Here is a 22,699-nt window from a genome sequence, read left to right as displayed (position 1 = left end):
ATACTCAATACACCCATCCGATGAAGGCAAGCATACCATATGCCTTCTTGACCACTCTATCCACCTGTGCAGCATGGATGTGACCATTTGCCACAGCAAATTCGCTGCTGCCAATAAGCCACTGCCCTTTAACCACCGCGGACAGTTAGCCACCGGCCATTGGCCACTGAAGATGATTCACCTCCGCAAATACCGCAAATTGTATATACAATATTGGATGAACCCCGACAAGTATTTTTACTAAAATACAATATACCTGAGAGAATAAAATAGGGGCTATGTTGAATGTACCATCCACAAACCACGTCAATTCTGCTAAATGATGTATCCAAGATTCCCTACCAAATATGATTATACGATTACTTCCTTGACCATCCAGTAGTGTATATACTTCTACTAAGTAAGCAGCGTTCAACGTATGTATGCATGTTTGAAATGGTGAAGTCCTTGGTACCTAATCCCAGACCACAGTATATCCATTGTGACTTCGAGCAGACAGCTATCAGTGCTATGACAGAACGTTTTCCTGAAGTTAGAATTAGGGGCTGTTTCTTTCATTTGGCACAAAGTATGCATAGACATATTGCTGCAGTTGGAGCAACTCGTCAATACAACATCGATCCTGATTATGCTTTAAAAGCAAACATGATAATTGCTTTGGCTTTTATCTTTATAAATAAATAGTGCATAAATGTCAAATGAACTAAAATTTCATTGTTTAATATTAATGTGAGATTTTACTGCCATTATAAAGAATTTTAAAATATATTTCTGTTTTCTGGTTAAAGTTTGTAACTCATTTTTATATATAAACCAATAAATGATATCTATTTTACCTCTTTTTTTTATCAATATGTGGTATGTAGTTGTATAAATAAAGGGGACTGAGAAGCATGAAAGAACAGGTGGGAGGGAAAACAATCAGTACACATATATATTCCCGGTGGCTAATAATCTCCAGAGGTTAAACAACCCCAGTGGAGAAACGCTGGTGGAGAACTGGCAGTGGCTAATCATCGGCAGCGAATCTGCCGTGGCAAATCATCACCAACCCATGCAGCAACGTTCAGGGTACAATGGTCCTGCACTCCCGCTCATCAACTTTTCCAAGGCTCTTCCGTTCATTGTATAATTTGGTCTAGAATTAGATTTGCCTAAATGCATCACCTCACATTTGTCTGGATTGAACTCTATCTGCCAAAAGTGACCTTCTGACTCAAAAGATAGGGATCCTGCCCACAGAGCCATGGCAGACACCATTGTGCCAGGATTTTCCATTTTCATCCTCTAAATGTGGGGTTGGGCATCTTTGAGAGCGAGAGATGCCTCACTACCACCACACTACCCCACAATTAGGAAATCCTGTCAGATAAATCAGGCATGTGCTGTTTGGTGGAACTCTTGACTGAGCAGGTGCCATGGCTGATAAATCCTGCCCCACATGGAGCTCCCTGTGGGAACTTAATGCAAAGAGTGGTTCAAGAAAGGAGGAACGCTGAAGTGGGAAAAGACTAAAGAATAAATTTGAACTGAAGAAAAGCCACATTAGAACAATAGGCAAAGTTGCAAACACCTGTTTCAAACACGATTTCTAGACAGGCACAGGAGTAATGAAAACATCATATGTTTTTGGTGGTGTAAATAATCTTTCTGTTCAGTCCTCTTGGATTTCAAATAAATCCATACAAAATTAATTGGTGATTACCGAGCAGGAGAGTAGTGATGTTTGGAGTGCAATTCTGTCCCAGTTTTTATCTGCAGTTTATGAAGCAACCACAGCTCCCTGATGGAGCATATGCTTTGTAGAGTCGGGTCTGAGTAATTTTTATTTGTTTCCATCACACAATGGTGTTGTTGTAAGTGGCATTTTGGCTTGTTATGACATCGTTCAGCTGAAACATTACAATGAAGACTGATGTGGTAAGTGACTTAACCAGGCAAACTTGTTCCCTTAGTGCCCATTCACCCTCCTCCCGTGACAGTGACTTGAGCAGGAACACAGATCCATGAACACTGGCAACCTGATGTCATGTCACCCAATTAGAAAGCACTAGCATTCACTATGATCCATGTTGACAGTTCTCACTCAAAAGATATAGGAGCAGAAGTAGGCCATTCAGTCCATCAAGTCTACTTCACCAGTTAATGTGATCACAACTGATCTGATAATCCTCAACTCCATTTTCCTATCCTGTCCCCATAACACTCAATTCCCTCACCAATTAAAAATCCATCTATCTCAGCCTTGAATATCCTTAATCCAACCTTGACAGCCGTCTGCAGTAAAGGATTCCACAGATTTACTACCCTCACATAGAAGGAATTCCTCCTCATCTCCTGTCTTGAATGGACGGCTACTTATTCTGAGATAATTCCCTTTGGTTCTCGACTCTTCCACAAGGGGACATAACCTTTCCTCATCTACTCAGACAAATTATAGAGGTACACTGCAGTCAACAAAAAAAATTAATCTCTCCAATATCTGCTCTACTTGTCAACATAAGTAAACAGTCCTTTATTGTTCCAGCATCAGTGAAGTTCAGCCTGCTCATGGGTGGTACAATGACAACATTTACAAGGCATCTGGATAGGTACATGTACAGGGCCAATGTGGGCCAAATGCTGGCAAATAGGCCTAGATTAATTTAGGATATCTGGTCAACATGGACAGGTTGGACCAAAGGGTCTGTTTCCGAGCTGTACAACTCTATGAGTGTGCATGTTGTCACTATATCCTCCTGGAGTCAGAGTCATACAGATGAACAGCACAGAAACAGACCCTTTGGTTCTACTCATCTATGCCGACCAGGTATCCTAACCTAATCTAGTCCCATTTGCCAGCACTTGGTCCATATCCCTCTAAACCCTTCCTATTCATATAGCCATTCGGATGACTTTTACATTTTGTAGTTGTACCAGCCTCCACCATTTCCTCTGGCAGCTCATTCCATACACACACCACCCTCTGCGTGAAAAAGTTACCCCTTAGCTCCCTTTCAAATTTTTCCCTTCTCAACTGAAACCTATGCTTTCTCGTTCTGGACCTCCCCGCTCAAGGGAAAAGAGCTTAACTATTTACCCTATCCATGCCCCTCATGATTTTATAAGGTCACCCCTCACTCCTCAGCCTCCGATGCTCCAGGGAAAACTGTCCCAGCCTATTCAGCCTCTCCATATAGCTCAAACCCTCCGAACCTGGCAGCATCCTTGTAAATCTTTTCTGAACCCTTCAAGTTTCATGTCACTTCTGCCCGGCTTTACCTGCAGAACTGATCGAGTCAATGTGATGCCCTGATGAGCTGAACTACCTCTTTCTGTGCCATGACTTTCCTCTGGTTCTTTGTGAATATCATCAAAATAGCCCATTAAATATTTACCTTAAAGTAATTGGCTGCATGGTAGCCACATCGTTACTCTTTGATATCTCGTGGGTTTTCAGATACATCAGACAAGAGAAACTGTACCGAGGGGATCAGAGTGCTTCTTCTTTTTTGGAACTGGAGTTTGGTTGGTACTAACTTGCAGTCCCTTCATTAGGACAGGTTGGGGGGTGGAATGGAATTCAACGATTGAACTGTGAAGTGACAGATTTTAGGTGGTGAAACAAAACAAAGGCGTCCACAATAAATTGGAGGATGCTGCGGGTTGTAGAGGAAGTGAAGGACCTTGGAGTGAATGCCATCAGATTCCTGGAGGTAGCAGGACAGGTCAATAGATGGTTAAAATGCCTTTCCCTAACTATTCAAAACGCTAGTGCGGCCGCACTTGGCATATTGTGTACAGTTCTGGTCGCTCCATTAGAGGAAGGATGTGGAAGCATTGCAAAAGGTCTTACCAGGATGTTGCCTGATCTAGAAGGATGGTCTTATGAGGAAAGGCTGACAGACTTGAGTCTGTTCTCATTGGAAAAAAGAAGGCTAAGAGGGGATTTGATAGAGATATACAAGATGATCAGAGGATTAGATAGGGTCGAGAGTGAAAGTCTTTTTGCTAGGATGATGACGTCAGCTTGTACGAGGGGGCATAACCACAAATTGAGGGTTGATAGATTTAAGACAGATGTCAGAAGCAGGTTCTTTACTCAGAGAGTGGTAAGGGCATGGAATGCCCTACCTGCCAATGTATTTAACTCAGCCACTTTAGGGAGATTGAAACAATCCTTGGATAAGCACATGGATGATGATGGGATAGTGAAGGGGGATGGGCTTAGATTAGTTCACAGGTAGGCACAACATCAAGGGCCAAAGGGCCTGTTCTGCGCTGTATTTTTCTATGTTCTTTCCTTTATTAGGAGAAAGCGAGGACTACAGATGCTGGAGGTCAGAGTCCTCCGGGGGCTGAGAGATAAATAGGAGGATGGGGGTGAGGCTGGGGCAGGGGGAAGGTAGCTGGGAAGGCGATAGATAGATGTAGGTGGAGGTGTAATGGTGATAAGTCAGAGCGGAGAGTGGAATGGATAGTTGGGAAGGAAGATGGACAAGTAGGACAGTTCAAGAGGGCGGTGCCAAGTTGGAGGATTCGATTTGGGATGAGGTGGGGTGAGGGGAGCCAATGTATAGAATATAACTGCAGGGAGATTCTGCTGGAGCAATATAACCATTTGTTACGACACAGTTTAATTGTGGACACCTCATTACAGAAAGAATCTAATTGCAGTAGAGAGAGTTCAGATGAGATTTACTAGGGTGATACCAAGAGTGGAAAAAATGTAGCAATATGGGAATATTGGAGAGGCTGGGGTTGAGAGGAGGTGGCTAAGGGGAGATTTAAATCAATCATACAAAATTGTAAGGGGCCTGTAAGGATCTGTATATCCCTGAAGAAAGGTCTATAACCTGGAGACAGAGATGTAAAGTAATTGGTAAAAGTAGTGGAATGGAGAGGGAAAAGACATGTTTTTACCTGAGCGTGGTCGGTGTCTGGAACTCCTTGCCAAGCCTTGACTCACTTGAAAGTGTCGTAGCCTGCAAAGGCAATGGACCATGTGCTGGAGAATGGGAATAGGTGAGTTGGCTCATTTTCCAGTTGGCACAGGAGCAATGGGCCAAGTGGCCTCTTTCTGTGCCAGAAATCTGAGAATCACAGAATTCTTATAGTGTGGAAACAGACCATTTGGCCCAACAAGTCCACACCAACTCTCCGAAGAGTATCCCACTTGACCCATTTTCCTACTCTATTACTCTACATTTACCCCTGACTCATGCACATACACATCCCTGAACACTATGGTTAATTGAGCATGGCCAATTCACCTAACATAGAACATAGGACAAAACGTTAGTGTCATCTGCAAACTTACTAACCCATCCACCTATGCCTGCTTCCAAGTCGTTTACAAAAATGACAAACAGCAGTGGTCCCAAAACAGATCCTTGTGGCACACCACTAGTGACCAGACTCCAAGCTGAATATTTTCCATCAACCACCACCGCTGCCTTCTTTCAGAAAGCCAGTTTCTAATCCAAACTGCTAAATCACCCTCAATCCAATGACTCTGCATTTTCTCCAACAGCCTACCATGTGGAACCTTATCAAAGGCCTTACTGCAGTCTATGTACACCACATCAACTGCCCTATCCTCATCCATACGCTTGGTCACCTTCTCAAAAAACTCAATGAGGTTTGTGAGACATGACCTGCCCTTGATGAAACCATGTTGACTAACTGCAATCAAATTGTTGCTTGCTAGATGATTATAACTCCTGTCTCTTATAATTGTTTCCAAAACGTTTCCTACAACAGATGTAAGGCTCACTGGTCTATAATTACCTGGGTCATCTCTACTGCACTTCTTGAACAAGGGCACAACATTTGCAATCCTCCAATCCTGTGGTACTAAACTTGTAGGCAATGACAACTCAAAGATCAAGGCCAAAGGCTCCAACATCTCCCTAGCTTCCCAGATAATCCTTGGATAAATCCCATCCGGCCCAGGGAATGTCTACATTCACTCCTTCTAGAAGTGATAACACCCCTTCCTTAGTAACCTCGAACCTTTCTAGTCTAATATCCCGTATCTCATTCTTCTCCTCTACAATATTCTCCTTTTCCTGAGTAAAAACTGATTAGAAATTCGTTTGGCACCTCTCCAATCTCCACAGGATCCACACACAACTTCCCACTTCTGTCTTTGACTGGCCCTATTCCTACCCTCGTCATCTTTTTATTCCTCACATACCTATAGAAAGCTTTAGGATTCTCCTTTATTCTACCTGCTAAAGAATGCTCATGTCCTCTCTTTGCTCTTCTTAACTCTCTCTTAACCTAACCTGCACCTCTTTGGACTGTGGAAGGAAACCGGAGCACCTGGAGGAAACCCACGCAGACACAGGGAGAATGTGTGATTAATGTTCTCCCCAGAGGGGTTTGGCCCATTTTTAAGACAGATTCCAATAGCTGTGGCGACAGGTAGTGGTATGTGGTAAAGTTATTGGATTATTACTCCAGACAAATATTCTGCGGATCTGAATTCAAATCCCATTGCTGCTGATAATGAAATTTAATTTCAACTTGGAATTTTAAAAAAATAGCCTAATGACAACAATGTAACCTTTATCAATAGTAAAACCCCATTTGGTTCACTAATGTGCTTCAGGAAAGAAAATCTGCCATCTTTACCTGGTCTGGTCTACATGTGACTCCAGATCCACAGCAATGTGGCTGACTCTTAATTGCCCTCTGGGCAATAAATGCTGGACTGGCCAGCTACTCCTACATCCCATGGTCAAATCTAAAAAAATTGTTCACACAATAGCAGTGTGAAAACAAGACTCTGACCATAATTACTTGAAAGACGAGCTTTTCAAGTGTTTTGTGGGCAACAAAACTTCCTTAATGCCTGGGAAAGTCCCAAAAAAAGCCAAGAGTGGGAAAACCACATGATATGCCTTATTGCTGTCAGGAAATGTAAGCGTGTGGTTCAGTCTTGCCCTGTGGTGTCTGGCTACCTTTGGAATTTATAGTGAAAGCTCAAAGTCAATAGCACTGTTGGCATTGGCTCATTTGCTTTATGTATTGCCAGTGTAGTCAAATTTGCTTTCAATCATCAATGTCAGACAGTTCTTGCTGGTTTAGGATACAACAGATCAACCGTTTCTATATGAGATACTTTAATAGCTGTGTGCCTAAATACTACTGTGTTGTCTGAGCCACCATGCAAGTCACAGTTGGAATTTAGTTATGTTGTTAGTTAAATAGTGATAGGAAAATAATACCCTTGCTTTGTAGGCAATAATCATTTCCATTTGTCTCCTATAATTATCCTAGTGTTAGTGTGACAACTGTGTAATGGACTAGGCACAAGAATGATTAAATGCAATAAGCATAAATTAACAATAGAAAAAATTAATTATTACCAATGTGTTATAAAATGACTTTTGCAGAACACTTGCAATATTCCATCCTGTAAACTAACAATAGCAACAATTTTCAGCTTTCTATTTGAACATCTAAATGCATAAGAAATATGTTTATCAGGATGCTGGTAATATTTAATTCATCATGTCTGACTGTGACATGAGTTTAAAGGTTATTGATAATTAGCATAGTCCTGGAATAGGAAAAAAAATAGAAAATTGTGGACTGCACAAAAAGCTATCCCATGCATGGCATAATACAGAGTTGTAAGAGAGGATCATTAAAACCAAGGACATTGTTACAATCATTTTCTTTTTTGCTGTTAATAGATGCAACCATGCAGGTTCCGAATCTAAAAGGAGCCCTGTAGTTGGGAGTACATGATTGAATTCATCAGAGGCTAATAAAGGGATAGAGAATGCCCACAGCCATGCCAATCTCGTCTAATTTCTGCAGCTATGCTTTTAAAAGGATTACAAAAGGATTTTTCATTGTACAAACCAGGCTTTAAGTTATGAGTAGAGGAGAGGGTGATGCAGGTGTTAGCTGTGTTGATAGCCACAGATGATGTAGATAGAAATAGGATTTTTGAGTGTTATTTAATTTCATTGGTCTGGGTGTTGTAGGCCAGTTTATCACTTATATCACACCCATAACTATCTTTGAGAAGGTGGTGGTGAGCTGCCTTCTTGAACCACAGCAGTTCTTGGTGTGGAAGGACGCCCACAGTGCTGTTTGGGAAGGAGTTCCAGTGAATGTTGAAGATGGTGAATAGGGTGCCAAACAATGAGTTGCTTTGTCCTGGAGGGTGCCAAATGTCTTGAATGCTGTTGGAGCTGCACTCATCCAGGAAAGTCAGGAGTGTTCTATCACACTCTTGACTTGTGCCTTGCAGGTGGTGAACAAGCTTTTGGGAGACAGAGGATGAATTAGTAGGCACAGAATTTTCAACTCTTATCTGCTCTGGTAGCCGTGGTCTGGCTAGTTCAGTTCAGTTTCTGGTCAATGGTAAGCCCTGGGATGTTGATGGACTCAGATTGAGATTAGAACTGGGTTGTGTATATTTAAAATGAATAAATCTCAGGAGGAACTGGAGATTGGAAGTCACTTCCCCAACACGCAAAAGCATTTGCGAGTTTTGAGAAGATTTGTAGCTCAGGTTGAGGTTTTGGATGTAGGTTTGCTCACTGAGCTGCAAGTTTCATTTCTAGACGTTTCGTTACCCTACTAGGCAACATCTTCATTCTGAGGCCCACTCATCCAAAACCCAAAAGCATACTGGAGATGTGGAACAGATTCTCAGGAAATTTGGCATGTCCATAAAGACCCTCACCAACTTTTACAGATGCACCATTGAAAGTATACTGTCTGGATGCATAACGGCCTGATACAGCAATTGCTCTGTCCAGGACCATGAGAAAACTACAGAAGGTGGTGTGCACAGCCCAGGCCATCATGGAAGCCAACCTCCCATTCATGGACTCTATTTACACCTCTTCTTTCCACGGAAAAGCTGCCAAGATCATCAAAGACCCATTCCACTCTGGTAACATACTCTAATAAGCTATTCCGTCAGGCAAAAGGTACAGAAGCTTGAACACACACACACACACACACACACACACACACACACACACACACACACACCAATAAGTTCAAGAACAGCTTCTTCCCAACCATTATTAGACTGATGAATTGACTCTCTAGCTTCAAATAATGTTGATCTTGTTAATCTTGTCCTTGCTTTTCACTATACTGAGATACATGTGACAATAAGTCAAATCAATCAAAAATGCACTTGATGCTGTGCTAATTTGTTCCTTTAGGTAGGAAATTAGCTGGACCTATGTTTGGGAATGGGATTGGAGATCCCAGCCTGTGTCATCGATGAATAACCAGCAAGGTGGAGCATTACAGACAGAAATGGGCAGTGGATAATCTCAAATTGATAAATGCTGCAGAGTTTCCTTGATTACCTTTTTAAAAACATTCATTCACAGGATGCAGTTCTTGCCCATCGCTAAATACCCAGAGGGAGTTTAAGGATCAACCACATTTCTTTGGGTTTGGAGTCAAATGCGGGCCAGACCAGGCAAGGATGGTAGATATCCTTCTCTAAAGGATATTAGTGACCTAGATAGGTTTTTCTGACAATTGGCAATGGTTTTGTGGTCATCCGTTAGACTCTTAATTCCAGATTTTTATTGAATTCAGTTTCCACCAACGACCATGTCAGGATTTGAACCTGAAGTTAATGTAGCGATAATACCATTAGGCCATCACAGCCCCTTTGGAGACTGGGAAATACTGCACAGAAGACAGGCCGTAAGAGCCCAGTGGGTGGCACGGTGACTCAGTGATTAGCACTGCTGCCTCACAGCACCAGGGACCTGGGTTTGATTCCAGCCACGGGCAACTGTTATGTAGAGTTTGCATGTTCTTCCCATGTCTCGGTGCTCCAGTTTCCTCCCACAATCTAAAGATGTGCTGGTTAGGTGAATTGGCCATGCTAAATTGCCCACAGTGTTCAGGAATGTGTAGGTTAGGTGCATTAGTCAGGGGTAAATGTGGAGTAATCGGGTTGGGATGGGTTACTCTTTGGAGGGTCAATGTGGATGTTTTGGGCTGAAGCCAGATGCCAAGAGGTCTGAGTAATCTGGCAGTCATTTCCAAGATGTCTTTGATGTAGGGGAGAGCAGCTGGGGTTTCTGAATGTGTTTTGTCTGCTTGTTTGTTGCTGAGAAATCGGCCAATTGTGTTCATTGCCAGACTACTTAGACCTTTTGGCATCACGGTAGCCCACAAACCCACCAACACACTAAAACAGCAGCTAATGAACTTGAAAGACCCCATACAGACAAGTAAAACTAATGTCATTTACAAAATACCTCGCAAGAACGGTAAGAAACACTACATTGGATAAACAAGCAGAAAACTAGCCACCAGGATACATGAATATCTGCTAGCCACAAAAAGACATCACCCACTCTCACTAGTATCCTTACATACAGATGAGGAAGGACACCGCTTTGACTGGGACAACACATACATCCTATGGTAAGCTAAACAGAGACACACATGAGAATTCCTAGAAGCATGACATTCCAACTGAAACACTATCAACAAACACATCGATTTGGACCCCATTTACGACCCTCTGAGAAAAAGGACAGGGATTGACATCATCACAGGAAACGATATCACCAACCCAAGGAAACCTAAACACATAAATAGAAAGCGGGTCTCTAACATCAGTGCTTCACTAGAGGCTCACTGATGATGTTATTTAATATGGTGATGAAACATCTGAAAAATGAACCTTCCAGCTCAGCGAGCAAACTTATATCCAGAACCTCAATCTGAGCTACAAATCTTCTCATAACACATCAATGGATATGATCTTCCATCATGCCTAAACTATGCAATCATCTGCAAATAGTTGTGTTCTGATTTTTTAGCTATTTGGGAAGGTCATTTATATTTTTAAGAGGGTTGCAACGTTGATCCATGTGGCTCTTCTATTGACAACCTTCTGTAGAATTCCCTGTCCACTGAAGCAGTTGAGTCTATCTCATTAATTGTTTTTAAGGCAAAGATAGAGACATTTTTGAAAAGTAAAGGAATTAAGGGTTATGGTGAGCAGGTGGGTAAGTGGAGCTGAGCCCATGAAAACATCAGCCATGATCTTGTTGAAAGGCAGAGCTGGCTTGAGGGGTCAGATGGCTTAGTCCCCCACACATGGAAACTTTCCTTCTGCGATTACACAAGACCACAAAACCACAAGAAAATAAATTGGGCCTTTTGACCCATCGAGTCTGCTCTGGCATTCAATCATGATTAGAGACAAAAAAAACTGCAGATACTGGAATTCAAGATTAGATTACTTACAGTGTGGAAACAGGCCCTTCGGCCCAACAAGTCCACACCACCCCGCCGAAGCGCAACCCACCCATACCCCTACATCTACCCCTTACCTAACACTACGGGCAATTTAGCATGGCCAATTCACCTAACCTGCACATCTTTGGACTGTGGGAGGAAACAGGAGCACCCGGAGGAAACTCATGCAGACACGGGGAGAATGTGCAAACTCTACACAGTCAGTCGCCTGAGGCGGGAACTGAACCCGGGTCTCTGGCACTGTGAGGCAGTTGTGCTAACCACTGTGCCACCGTGTCGCCCACCAAAGCAGACAGTCAGGAGTTTGGAAGAACATAGCAAACCAGGCAGCATCAGGAGGTAGAGAAGTCGATGTTTCAGGTGTAACCCTTCTTCAGGACTCGGGTGGGTTTAGGGGAAGCTGCAGTTAAAGGGGGAGGCAGGGGCAGGGTGGTGAAGTGGGGATAGGTGAAGACAGGTAGAGGGTACGACCTGGTTGGTCAATGGGTGGAATGAATCCAGTTGGTGGCTGGGAGGAGTGGGGAAGGGAGGTTATTTGAATTGGAGCACTCAATGAAACAGGCCCTTCGGCCCAACAAGTCCACACCGAACCTCCGAAGAGTAACCACCCAGACCCATTCCCCTACCCTATATTTACCCTGACTAGTGTTGTTCCACCAACTTGCAGTTTGGTTCGTTGTGGCAATGGAGGAGGCCAAGGATGGTCATGTTAGAAAAGAAGTGGTAAGGGGAATTAAGGGGAATGAAAATGGGTGGTGACAGGGAGGTCCAGTGAACCTCTGCGGGCCTGGTGAGATGCTCAGTGACCTATTCCCTAAGTTTACGTTTGGTCTCCCCAATGTGGAGAAGACCACTTTGAGAGCACCTGATGCAGTAAATTAAGTTGGAACAGAAGCAGATGAATCTCTGTCTCAGCTGGAAGGACTATTTGGGGCCCTGGATGGAGGTGAAGGGGGTGGTGTAACAGCAGGTTTTGCATCTTTTCCGGTTGCAGGGGATGGTACCTGGGGATTTGGGGGGGTTGGTAGGGAGAGTGGCGCAAACCAAGGATTGGCGAAGGGAATGGTCCTTGTGGAAGGCAGAGGGAGTGGTGAGGGTAAGATAACTGATATGTTTTTCAATCCCATTCTCCTGCCTTCTCCCCATGACACTTTCACCCTTTATTACTTAAGAACCTATTTGTTTTAAATACACTTAATGAATTGGCCTCCACAGTTTTCCGCAGCAATGGGTTTCACAGAATCACCACACTCTGGCTGAAGAAATTCCTCCTCATCTCAGTTCCAAAAGGTCATCCCTTCACTGTGACACGACGGCCTCAGGTCCCAGTCTCTCTCACTAGTGGAAACACTTTCTCCACGGCCACTCTATCCAGGCCTCTCAGAATTCTGCACGTTTCAATCAGATCCTCTCCCATCCTTCTAAACTCCAAACACAAGCCCTTTCACCCCTACAATCATTCTTATGAACCTTCTCTGGACTCCCACCCCCCATCCCCCAGGCCAGCACATCCTTCCTTAGATATGGGGCTCAGAATATTACAAATACAAGGTAAAAACAATGACTGCAGATGCTGAAAATCAAATACTGGATTAGTGGTGCTGGAAGAGCACAGCAGAATTTGTATATTACAAATACAGTCTAACTAGAACCTTCCACAACTTTAGTAGGACATCCCTACTGTTGCATTCTTGAAATGAATTGTATTTGTCTTCCTGTACACTGTCAAATCCAGGAATAAAAGTGGTTATTGCAGCTGAAGGGCCGAACAGTCTGGTTGCTGGGTCACCAGTCCCTTTAATTGTCACGTGATGCAGTTCTCCCTGGCCGGAGCTCACGGTGAGGGGCGGGCCGAGGTGTCTGACGCTATTGCGCCGCCGCATTAGGGCGGGGACTAGGCAAGACGTCTCGCCGTCCAGGGAAGGGGGCGGGGAAATAGCTGCAGTCATGTCGACCATCGGGCCGGAGAGGGCGGGGCTGCGTGGCGGTGACGTTATGGCGCGTCGGTTCTGGGCGGGGCTGCGTGGCGGTGACGTTTTGGCGCGTCAGTTCTGGGCGGGGCGGGGGTGACGTCAGCGCCGCCGGTGGGGCGTGGCCGGGGCGGGGCTGCGGGGCGGGAACGAGCAGGCGGGCGGCCGCCATTTTAGTGATCGGTAGCCGGGCGGCGGTGGCAGCAGCATGAACCCCGTCAGGTGTAGACTCTCCACCTTGATAGCTTGCTTCTTGCTCAGCCTTTCCATCGTCGCGTCCGCCGGCAAAGGTGAGGAGAACGTCTGCCTCCTTCCTTTCCATTCGTCCCAGTGACCCTCGGCGGATCTTTAAAATGCTGTTTTGTTCTGGTTTCTCCTCTGTATCATTCTGCTTGGTGTTGGGCTCCGGCCATGTTCTTGTGAATGAGGCGAAAAAAACATATTTATTTCTCAAAAAAGATGTGGGTGCACGGTCATTGCATTTGAAATGAATGGTAAATTATTACAATAATGGGCTGAGAAGACCCTCTGCTCTGTCCCTCCCCCCCCCCCCCCCCCAATCCTCCATTGGGATGTGAGGAAGGGGCATTCACCCGTAGGCTGAGAGATTTTAATTAAAAATAAACCTATGTGCAGGAATCCGTCCTCCTTGCAGAAAATACTTACCTCGATTTATTTATTCGCTTCCCACCCTTCTGCAAGCGTTTGGTTGTTTGCTTGAGAATTGAAGATGTACTGGGGTGTGGAGACGACAATTGCCTTCCTTCATCTTGTGTTTTGATTTAATTGGTGTTTGCAAGATGTTTGGGAGCCTTGGAAATCTGCAGTGCATTTAGGCAGGCGACCTGATTTTTTCCTGTTCCGCAGGGTTGCCCCTTTTTCCCATTATGGGTTTGGTCATCTAGGGTTAACTAAGGGCCAGGCTTTATTTTTATATAGATTCACATGACTACTTTAAGTTGCAGTGTATTCATCTCAGATATTCATGGTAATTAAAGGATTTTCTGTCTCCTGATGGGTTTCCAGTCTAATGTTGAATAAATGCTCCATTTTTATTTCCTCGCTCTCCTACTTCCAGAAAGGTCTTTCATCCCAGGTTTAAGGCATTAAGTAAATTTTCAGTTTTCCTCATCTTTTTGATCACTATTAGTTTGACATCTTTACAAGGCTTCAATACAAGCACTACCTTTGACTTTGTTTTGTTTTGATCATTGAGGAATTGATCAGTTAAAAATCATTGTCGCTGTTGTTCATTAAGTTTTCTAAGAGGTTGATAAATGACTGTCATCTAGACTTTCTTTAATAAAATCTTAATGGTTCATATTAAATATTGATTAGCCTTTTAAAGCTCATAAGTCGACGCATTGCAGCTTCTTTGATTTGTGCTATTTATTTAATGGAATGATTCAAATATCACTTTTTTAAAATGCTGAAGCATGAATCTGAAGGGATTTTTTTGTGGCAATGGTATATTTGAGATTAAAGATTTTGTTTCTCCTGAGAAAAGTAATACAGTCGAAAAATACAATACTTCATGGCTTTGCATAGGAACCAAGTGCTACATGAAGCTCTGTAGTTAGTCAAATTTACAGCCTGTTTACTTTCTCAAACATTCTTAGTAAAATCAGTGTTTCCCATTGGCATTTATAAATAATTTTGCTTCACGCATGTTTTTGCGTTAAAATATTTTTATATCCTTGTGCAATTAAATCAACTAATTTCAAATTGCTGAACTCAACATTGTCAGGAAGGCTGAAGTCTTTAACAATGAGCTTTTAATTTTTATCAGTTTTTTTGGATGTTAAATCTGTTCTTTTATACTGCATAGTTTGGTAATTTTTAGTTGCCCCATTTGCTGTCTTGGCAATTTCTGAGAGCATTTAGACAAAATTGAAAATTTCATGAGGATAACTTGTGCTATTTACAAAAAAGTGATTCTTGGCTGTCAACATGTTTGATAGCTATCTGTTTTAATGTTAAGTTGTAGATCTTGTAAATGTTGAGTATAGTTCTCAAGTTGTGGCAAAACTTTATGGAAAGGTGTTGGATGTATTCTGTTTTGGACACCATTGAGTGGCATAAATTGATACTTGTATTTTACTAAAATACCTTACTAGATGAAAAATCTGCAGTTTTAAAGTGTACAATTTTCTCCAACTTTAACAAGTGTAATGGAATTATTCAAGATATTACTTGCATATAGTTTTTGGTTTATGCTAGTGAGCCTTTTAAAGGCTCTTTAGGCTCAAGCCCTTTTGGGGTGATTTTTCGATTCAGACAATTTTTAAAACTGCATACACGATAGTCTATGTATCATAGACTAGCTGTTCTAACATGATACAAAATAGTATTCTGCTGAGAAGATTTGTTGTAATCAGATTGAGAAGTTGTGTATTGAGATGAGGTTGACTCTAGTAATTTACTTTGTGCACACATCCTCTTTTGCAATTCCCATGGTTAGATTTTTATCTTTTTCCATTGTAGATAAATGAATATCTACAACTACAGTGAATGCTTCCATTCTTTTGAAGTGGTCTGTTTCACTGCAGGTAACTGTCGGCGGGGGGAAGCACTTGGAGACAGAAAAATCTACATGATAAATCTAGTGTAACATTTATGTTTTAAGATCTCAAAGACTAATGTGTAATTCTCAAGGGAGTGTCTTTTCATTTTACTTTGTTTAGGGCAAAATCAAGGTATTTACTGGAGATGCAGTGGGAAAGCTGAAATAAGCTTTCTGAAGCAGGTCTCGAGAGAAATGCAAATATTTTCAGTGGATTAACATTAGTACTGAGTGGATTATAAATTTGCTTTCAAGGATAAATTGAACAATTACTTTTATAAAACTTAATAAATTCTCATGAGGTGCTTCAGAGAATTTAAAGTTTTTTTGACCCAGAGTTAGATAACAAGATAAAGCCTAGAACTGCAGATGCTGGAAATCCTGAAACAAAAACAGAAATTACAGAACCTGAGCAGTTCTGGCAACATCTGTGGAGAAAGCAGAGTTAATAGTTTGGCCCAGTGATCTTTCTTCAGAGTCCCTTGATAAGGGCATATTAGTGGAGTTGATTAAAAGGTTGAGGATTTCAGCAGCTGATGAGATAAGGCAGGGGTAGAATGGGCACTGTTAAATAAGTGGAAATAGGCTGTCATAGTGATGGCTCAAGTGTGAATCAACAACATTTAACTTTGTGTCAAGTGACATTGAAAAATGGATGACCTTCTGATAATGTGTACAATGTTTTCTAGCCAAAGCAACAAAATGTTAGGCCCTTGAGTTGGAAGGATATGGATTTGCTTTGATCTCTGTTGGATTGATTTATTGTCATATGTACTGAAATACAGTGAAAAGTATTGTTCTGTCTGCTATTCAGACAAATCATACCTTAAGTACATCAGGGTAATAGAACAGAATGCAGAACGCAACATGCATTTACAGCTACAGAGAAGGTGTAGAGAAATATCTATCCTAATGAAAAGTCTTATAAGTGATAACAGTGGGGAAGAAGCTGTTCTTAAATCTGGTATCATCTGCCTGATGGAACTGGGGTGGGAGGGGTCTTTGTTTATGAGGCAGCAGAAAGTGTAAGCAGTCAGTGGAAGAAAGGCAAGTTTTCATGCTGGATTGGGCAGCATTTGTAGCTCTGTAATTTCTTAGTCTTGGACAGAGGAGTTGCCATATCAAGTTGTGATGCATTTCGATAGGTTGCCTTCTGTAAAATTTGGTAAGTTTCATTTTGGCCATGCCAAAGTTCCTTAGCCTTCTGACGAAGTAGTCAGTGTGTTTTATTGACTGTAGCATTGATGTGGATGGGCCAGGATAGGTGGTTGATATTTACTTGCAGGAACTTGATGCTCTCGACGACCTACAACTCAGACTATTGATATAGATGGGTGTGTACTCCATTCTGCTTCCTGAAATTGACCAGCTCTTCAATTTGTAATGTCAGCAATGAATGATTTGATGTTGTTGTCTTTCCACTGACAAAACATATGTTTTTCAGATCAGAAGGTGACACATAATCAAGTTAAATATTATCTAATATCACTGTGGGTTTCTGGATTAATAGCCCAATGTTCTGGAAACCTGGGTTTGCAGCCCAATTTGGCAGATGGTAGAATTTGAATTCAATATTAATCTGGAATTGAGTCTAAAGATGACCACAAATCCAATGTCAATTGCCAGAAAAACCCATCTGGAAGGAAATTACTATCTGTACCTAGTCTCAACCCCAGGGAAAAGACTTTGTCTATTTAACCTATCCATTCCCCTCTGGGCCGGGTGCTGGCAGGTGGGACTAGATTGGGTCGGAATAGCTGGTCAGCATGGGCAGGTGGGACCAGATTGGGTCGGGATAGCTGGTCGGCATGGGCAGGTGGGACCAGATTGGGTCGGGATAGCTGGTCGGCGTGGGCAGGTGGGACCAGATTGGGTCGGGATAGCTGGTCGGCATGGGCAGGTGGGACCAGATTGGGTCTGTTTCCATGCTGTACATCTCTGACTCTCTATGGTCTACATATGACTCCAAAATGTGGTTGACTCTTAGCTGCCCTCTAGGCAATTAGGGATGGGCAGTAAATGTAAGGCTGGTCAGTGATGCTCTCATCCCATGAATGACATTATTAATCAATTGTACACACTTTATTCCTCTAAATTTCTTTTTCTGTGTGCACTTCTGATAGTATACTAATTGAGCCGCAACTATCTTGTAACTTTATATTGTTTCAGTGAAATGCCACTACTCCTCAAAGGGAATGATGACAATGTGGAGTGTTGGCAAGGCAGTTCCTGTTTTAGTATTTGAAGTGCGAAGTTGTGCTTGAGGCAAGTCCAGTTGAACCTTTGGCCTCCAACTCCATTTATCTCCATTTCATTGGTTCCAACCCTCAATATGCAATGTCTGGTTTAGCAAGATCAGTAGAAATTGAAGTGGGAGGTGTTATGTTTTGGGATCTGCGTTTTAATCCAGTCTGGACTGGGTGCCTAACATTGTATGTTACACTGAGGCCTTAAGATTGTCACAGTATAGGAGGCTTTTATCTGACTTAGCAATTGTCTCTGTTTCTGACATTTCTGTTCTTATTTGTTTTCTGAATCACTGATCTGAACTTAGAATTTATTCTGTACCTGTAAGTGACATGGTATGTTGGTTCCATCAATGTGGAGCTCCAACTTGTAATTGGTGCTCATTAAAACAACGTGTGGCTGTTGTATAATTAATTCACTTGTAACAGTTACCTTGACTTTACTAATCACCAGATAGGGCTTTATCTTTGAAGAGACCTGTTTTTATGCCAGGGTTAGTTAATAGGAAAACAGATTAGCCAAGGAACCATGTTCTGTTGAGTTTTGACGGTCCAGGCATACATGAAATCAAAATACAAGCTTTTCTTTGCTTAAATTTTAGTTTTGTGTCCATCTTGTAGCTAATACTGAGCGTCTTCTTTATTCTCAAAGCTGTGAATTTTTTTGTATTGCATACATGTTTAGAAATTTGTTTTTATACCTTAACCCATGTTATTTAATCAGATTACAATATTAGCTGCATTTAAATATTGAGTTCTGAGTTGATGGCTAAATGTACTAATATACACACAAAATGTATTGCTAATATTCAACAGTTCTGAAATAAGACTAAAAACATTAGAATTTGAGGGCTAGATGTTTAATCACCATTTCAGAATATAACCAGTCCTATAGTCTTTAGTTCTACTTAATAAAGCAGATTTACATTTTCCAGTAATCCAGCTGAGGTCACTTGGTTCAAATTGTGAAAATTGATATCCATATTTTAAACCGTTCCATACAATTTGGGGAATCTCATGAATAAAACAAATCTTTGTAAGATATCTGGTGTGACATTGACTTTTTAAGGAATTGAAAAAAATGTTATGGAATCATGTCAGGCAATTTTGGAATGTTTTGACTTTTTTTTGTTGAAGTATAATTTCAATGATTTAAAATGAGTTCAGTTTTTCACTTGTCTGTCTACCTGCATTGCACACTTCTAAAGCAAATTCTTGATTAATAACCATGATTTTCTCACTAATTGTTGTTTTAGAATCCTGGGTTTGAATATTCAGTTTGTGTACTAATGCACCTTTTTTAATTCAGGCAGATTATGGGTTGTTAACCGTGGTCTGTTTGAGATGAGTTCAGCTGAAGAAAAATGTTAATTTGGAAGGAAGTTGGGCTTGCTAGAAGTTTATTTTTCTATTAAATGTTTTCCCAGTCAAGTAAAGTAGTGCAATAACCTGCAAATGTCTTTACTTTGAGAAGTCATATATTTCTGAAGTTTGAGAACTTTCTTTGAATCTTCTTGATGTGATGATTTTCTGATCCAGATGATTTTGTGAAAAGAAAATCTGATTCTAGAATAGCTGAATTTAAGTGTTTTTCGCATCTGAAAGTGCTGGTTTGTTTTTTTTTGGCTGGGTAGCCTCTTTCATCTAACCCAAGTAGATAGTTGTATGTTACTGTAAACAATGAGCAGACTGTTCTATTGTTGCTGAGTCTGCTCCTGTTTTCACCAGCAGTCTGCATGTACATTTTGTGAGGATCAGTGGGGAACCATCTTAAGCAGGAAATCTAATTAATATTTAAATGCTTTTGCCCTCTGAGCTGTGTTTTTTTTTAACAATTTGTTCTGACGCAACCCAACTAACAATGCTCAAGTATTGGTCAAACCTGAGATCTTCTGGATCCAGTGGGTTGGTGCTTTATTGGCAGATGAATTAACTTTTTGGATATTTAAGTATAACTATCTTGTGCATATCCGTTATGCACAGTATCAGTTGACATCACGTTCCATATATCTTTAATTTAACATCTATCTTTCTTTACTATTACTTGACCTCCAGCATGAAGCATGCTGACACTTGCATTTGCTCCCCCCCCGATTGCATTAGGGTTCTTGTGGTACAGTGGTAGGCTCCCTACCTGTGGGCTGGGAGGTTTGGGTTCAAGTCTTGTCTGCTCCAGAAATGTGTAATAAAATCTCCAGATGTTGATTAGAAAATATCTTGCATAATTGATACATCATGGTCTAGACTCTTTGATTTTTGAAGCAAAAACCACTCATTGTCAAGGCTCTCCTAAACTTGTCAAAATTATCATTGTTTTAACCTTTGTGCACCCAGGTATTGATGAAGGCTTCTTATTTTACATTCTTGAGACTTCATTTTGATGTAACATAATTAACATTAATCATCTTTTTGGTCAGTATGTTAATAACAAAAGCCTGTCGGTAGATAATCTGCCATTTTTGTATGTGAGGTAGTCAAAAATGTAAGTGTTTTTTTTACCTAGTTGGTGTTAGTTACTATCTGGTTCCAAATTTTCATTGATATGACACAAACAACTTAGGGATGCACATGACCGATAAAGGCTTTACACAGCATAAGGCAAGCTATTCTAGGGAGTACAAGAAAGCGAATCAGGCAAATAACATTCCACAGTTATGGACCCCCAAATAAACAAAGCAATTTGAAATGTTTTTGTATCCACTTCAACCTGAGTTGAACTCTAATCACCTGAAAATGTTTTGTATGGAGAGAATTAAATGTTGGCACTTTAATGACACCAAACATGCTTAGGACTGTGTGATAGGAGATGAGCACCAATAGCACTGCTAACGTGTGAGCCTTGATATCTTGGTAACAAGTCAGATGCAAACTTGCCAGTTAAAAACTGGCTGCTGACTCAATCTGTTCTAGGCAGCCCTCCAGGTTGCTGGTGTCCTTATGAACAGGGAGGTTTGCATATGGCTTTGTGAAACTTGCAGTATGGGAGACAGGTTTAAGGTATTTAAAAGAACCTGAAGGCAGGCAAAATGGTATTCTGAATTTTAAACTTTTTTGAAATGGGGCAAAGGAGCTGTCATAAATGAGGAAAAATGAGTAGTTGACTGCACTTTTAAGGTAATGTATATATATATTTGATCAGAAACACCATACATTGAGACAATGTGATGTGAGGGAGAGAGTTTATCAAAACAGATATTCAGTTATTTTGCACAAAATAACCAATTTTCCTCCTTGCTGGCAGCAGCACTAAAACTTGCAGGTTTGCCGAATCTCAGGAATTTCATTGTTTCCTAGTGCAGCACTAAACGTAACCTAGCTTTTAACTAGTTGCAAATCAGAGCTCCCTGGAGAATGCACTCAAGCCTGGTTACAGTTGACACAAATAGAAAATAAACCTGTAAATTTTGGAAAATTGTTTTCTCTTTTGTATGTTGCTGTCTAATTTTAAAGGATCAGAGGAGTTTTAAAAGGCACATCTTTGGGCTGGCAATTGGAAGCTAGTGGTTCCAGTTACTGGAAGGGTAAATTGGTCTGGATCTGAATGTCATGTCTTGATGTTTGCTTGTTTTTACAATGTAATATTGTAGCTGGAGAACAGTCCTTTAGTAAGGTATCAAAGGATGGGGTTGCTACTATGGGAGTGAACCCTAGAGATGAGATCAGAATTACTGTTTGCAAAGTTTGTTCCTCATTTACTTGTGATTATTTTAGATGTATTTGTTTAGTTGAATGATATCAGCATTGAGTAGTGAAAGTAGAATCATAGCATGGGAACAGACCCTTTGGTCCAACCAGTCCATGCTGAACATGTTTTGCATTCCAGTTATTCTGGGGTCAGCATGGAGTGCTGTCTGGTAAGGAATAATGCAGGGATTTGCAGCATGACATCACTGTCTCATCAAATTGCCTTTTGAAAAATCACTCCGAATGCATCCGTATAACCTTTTGAGTATCCCACAGCCAACCTTTTTTTTATATCACTCATTTATTCATTCATTTATTCATTCATTCATTCATTCATGGGATGTGATCACTAGCAATTGCTACCCATTTCTAATTGCCCTGGAGAAGGAAGAGGCGAGATGGTGTCTTGAACTGTGACAGTATTTAGGGTGTAGGTTCACCTGTGTTTTTAGGAAGGTAGTTCCAAAGTTTTTGACCCAGGAATAGTGATATACAGTATATAGTTCCAAATCTGAGAAGATGCATAATTTGTAGGAGAACTAGATGTTGGGTGGTAGAAGTTGGAGGTTTGGAAGGTGTCATTGAAGACGTTTTAGTGAATCATTTAGTGTGTCTTACGGGTGGTGAACGTTGCCACTAGTGAGTAGGGTCACAGAGGTGTCCTGTATTGCCCTGGACAGGGTTGAACATTTTGGAGCCATACCCATCTGGGCAAGTGGAATATTTCGTCACACTCCTGCATTTTACCTTGATGGTGAGTCTCACGCCGCAGAATTCCATACCTCTGACCTGCTCTTGTAGTCACTGCTTATTCGACTGTCCGGATCAGTTTTGGGTCAGTGGTAAACCCAGGATGTTAATTGGGTATTCAGTGATGCTGGTGATGAACATCAAGGGAAAATGATTTTATTCTTTTATTAGAGCTGGTCATTTCCTGATGTGAACGTTACTTGATGCTTTCTAATCCAAATTTAAGTTTT

The 22,699-nt window shown here is 41.5% G+C and overlaps 1 protein-coding gene across 4 annotated transcripts in view; it reads left to right on the top strand.

Annotated features, from left to right (window-relative positions):
• The first annotated feature begins 13,371 nt into the window (after positions 1-13,371).
• Positions 13,372-22,699, top strand: part of clstn1 (calsyntenin 1) — a 76,180-nt gene continuing 66,852 nt past the window's right edge. For all 4 annotated transcript variants that reach the window (XM_072586117.1, XM_072586115.1, XM_072586116.1 and 1 more), the window contains exon 1: positions 13,372-13,516. In XM_072586117.1, coding sequence (XP_072442218.1) covers positions 13,435-13,516 — 82 coding nt within the window. In that variant the 5' untranslated portion in view covers positions 13,372-13,434. The remainder of the gene's footprint in view (positions 13,517-22,699) is intronic.

The sequence above is a fragment of the Chiloscyllium punctatum genome, chromosome 16 (assembly GCF_047496795.1).
Source record: "Chiloscyllium punctatum isolate Juve2018m chromosome 16, sChiPun1.3, whole genome shotgun sequence".
Classification (NCBI taxonomy): domain Eukaryota; kingdom Metazoa; phylum Chordata; class Chondrichthyes; order Orectolobiformes; family Hemiscylliidae; genus Chiloscyllium; species Chiloscyllium punctatum.
This window is presented reverse-complemented; position numbering and strand designations above follow the sequence as displayed.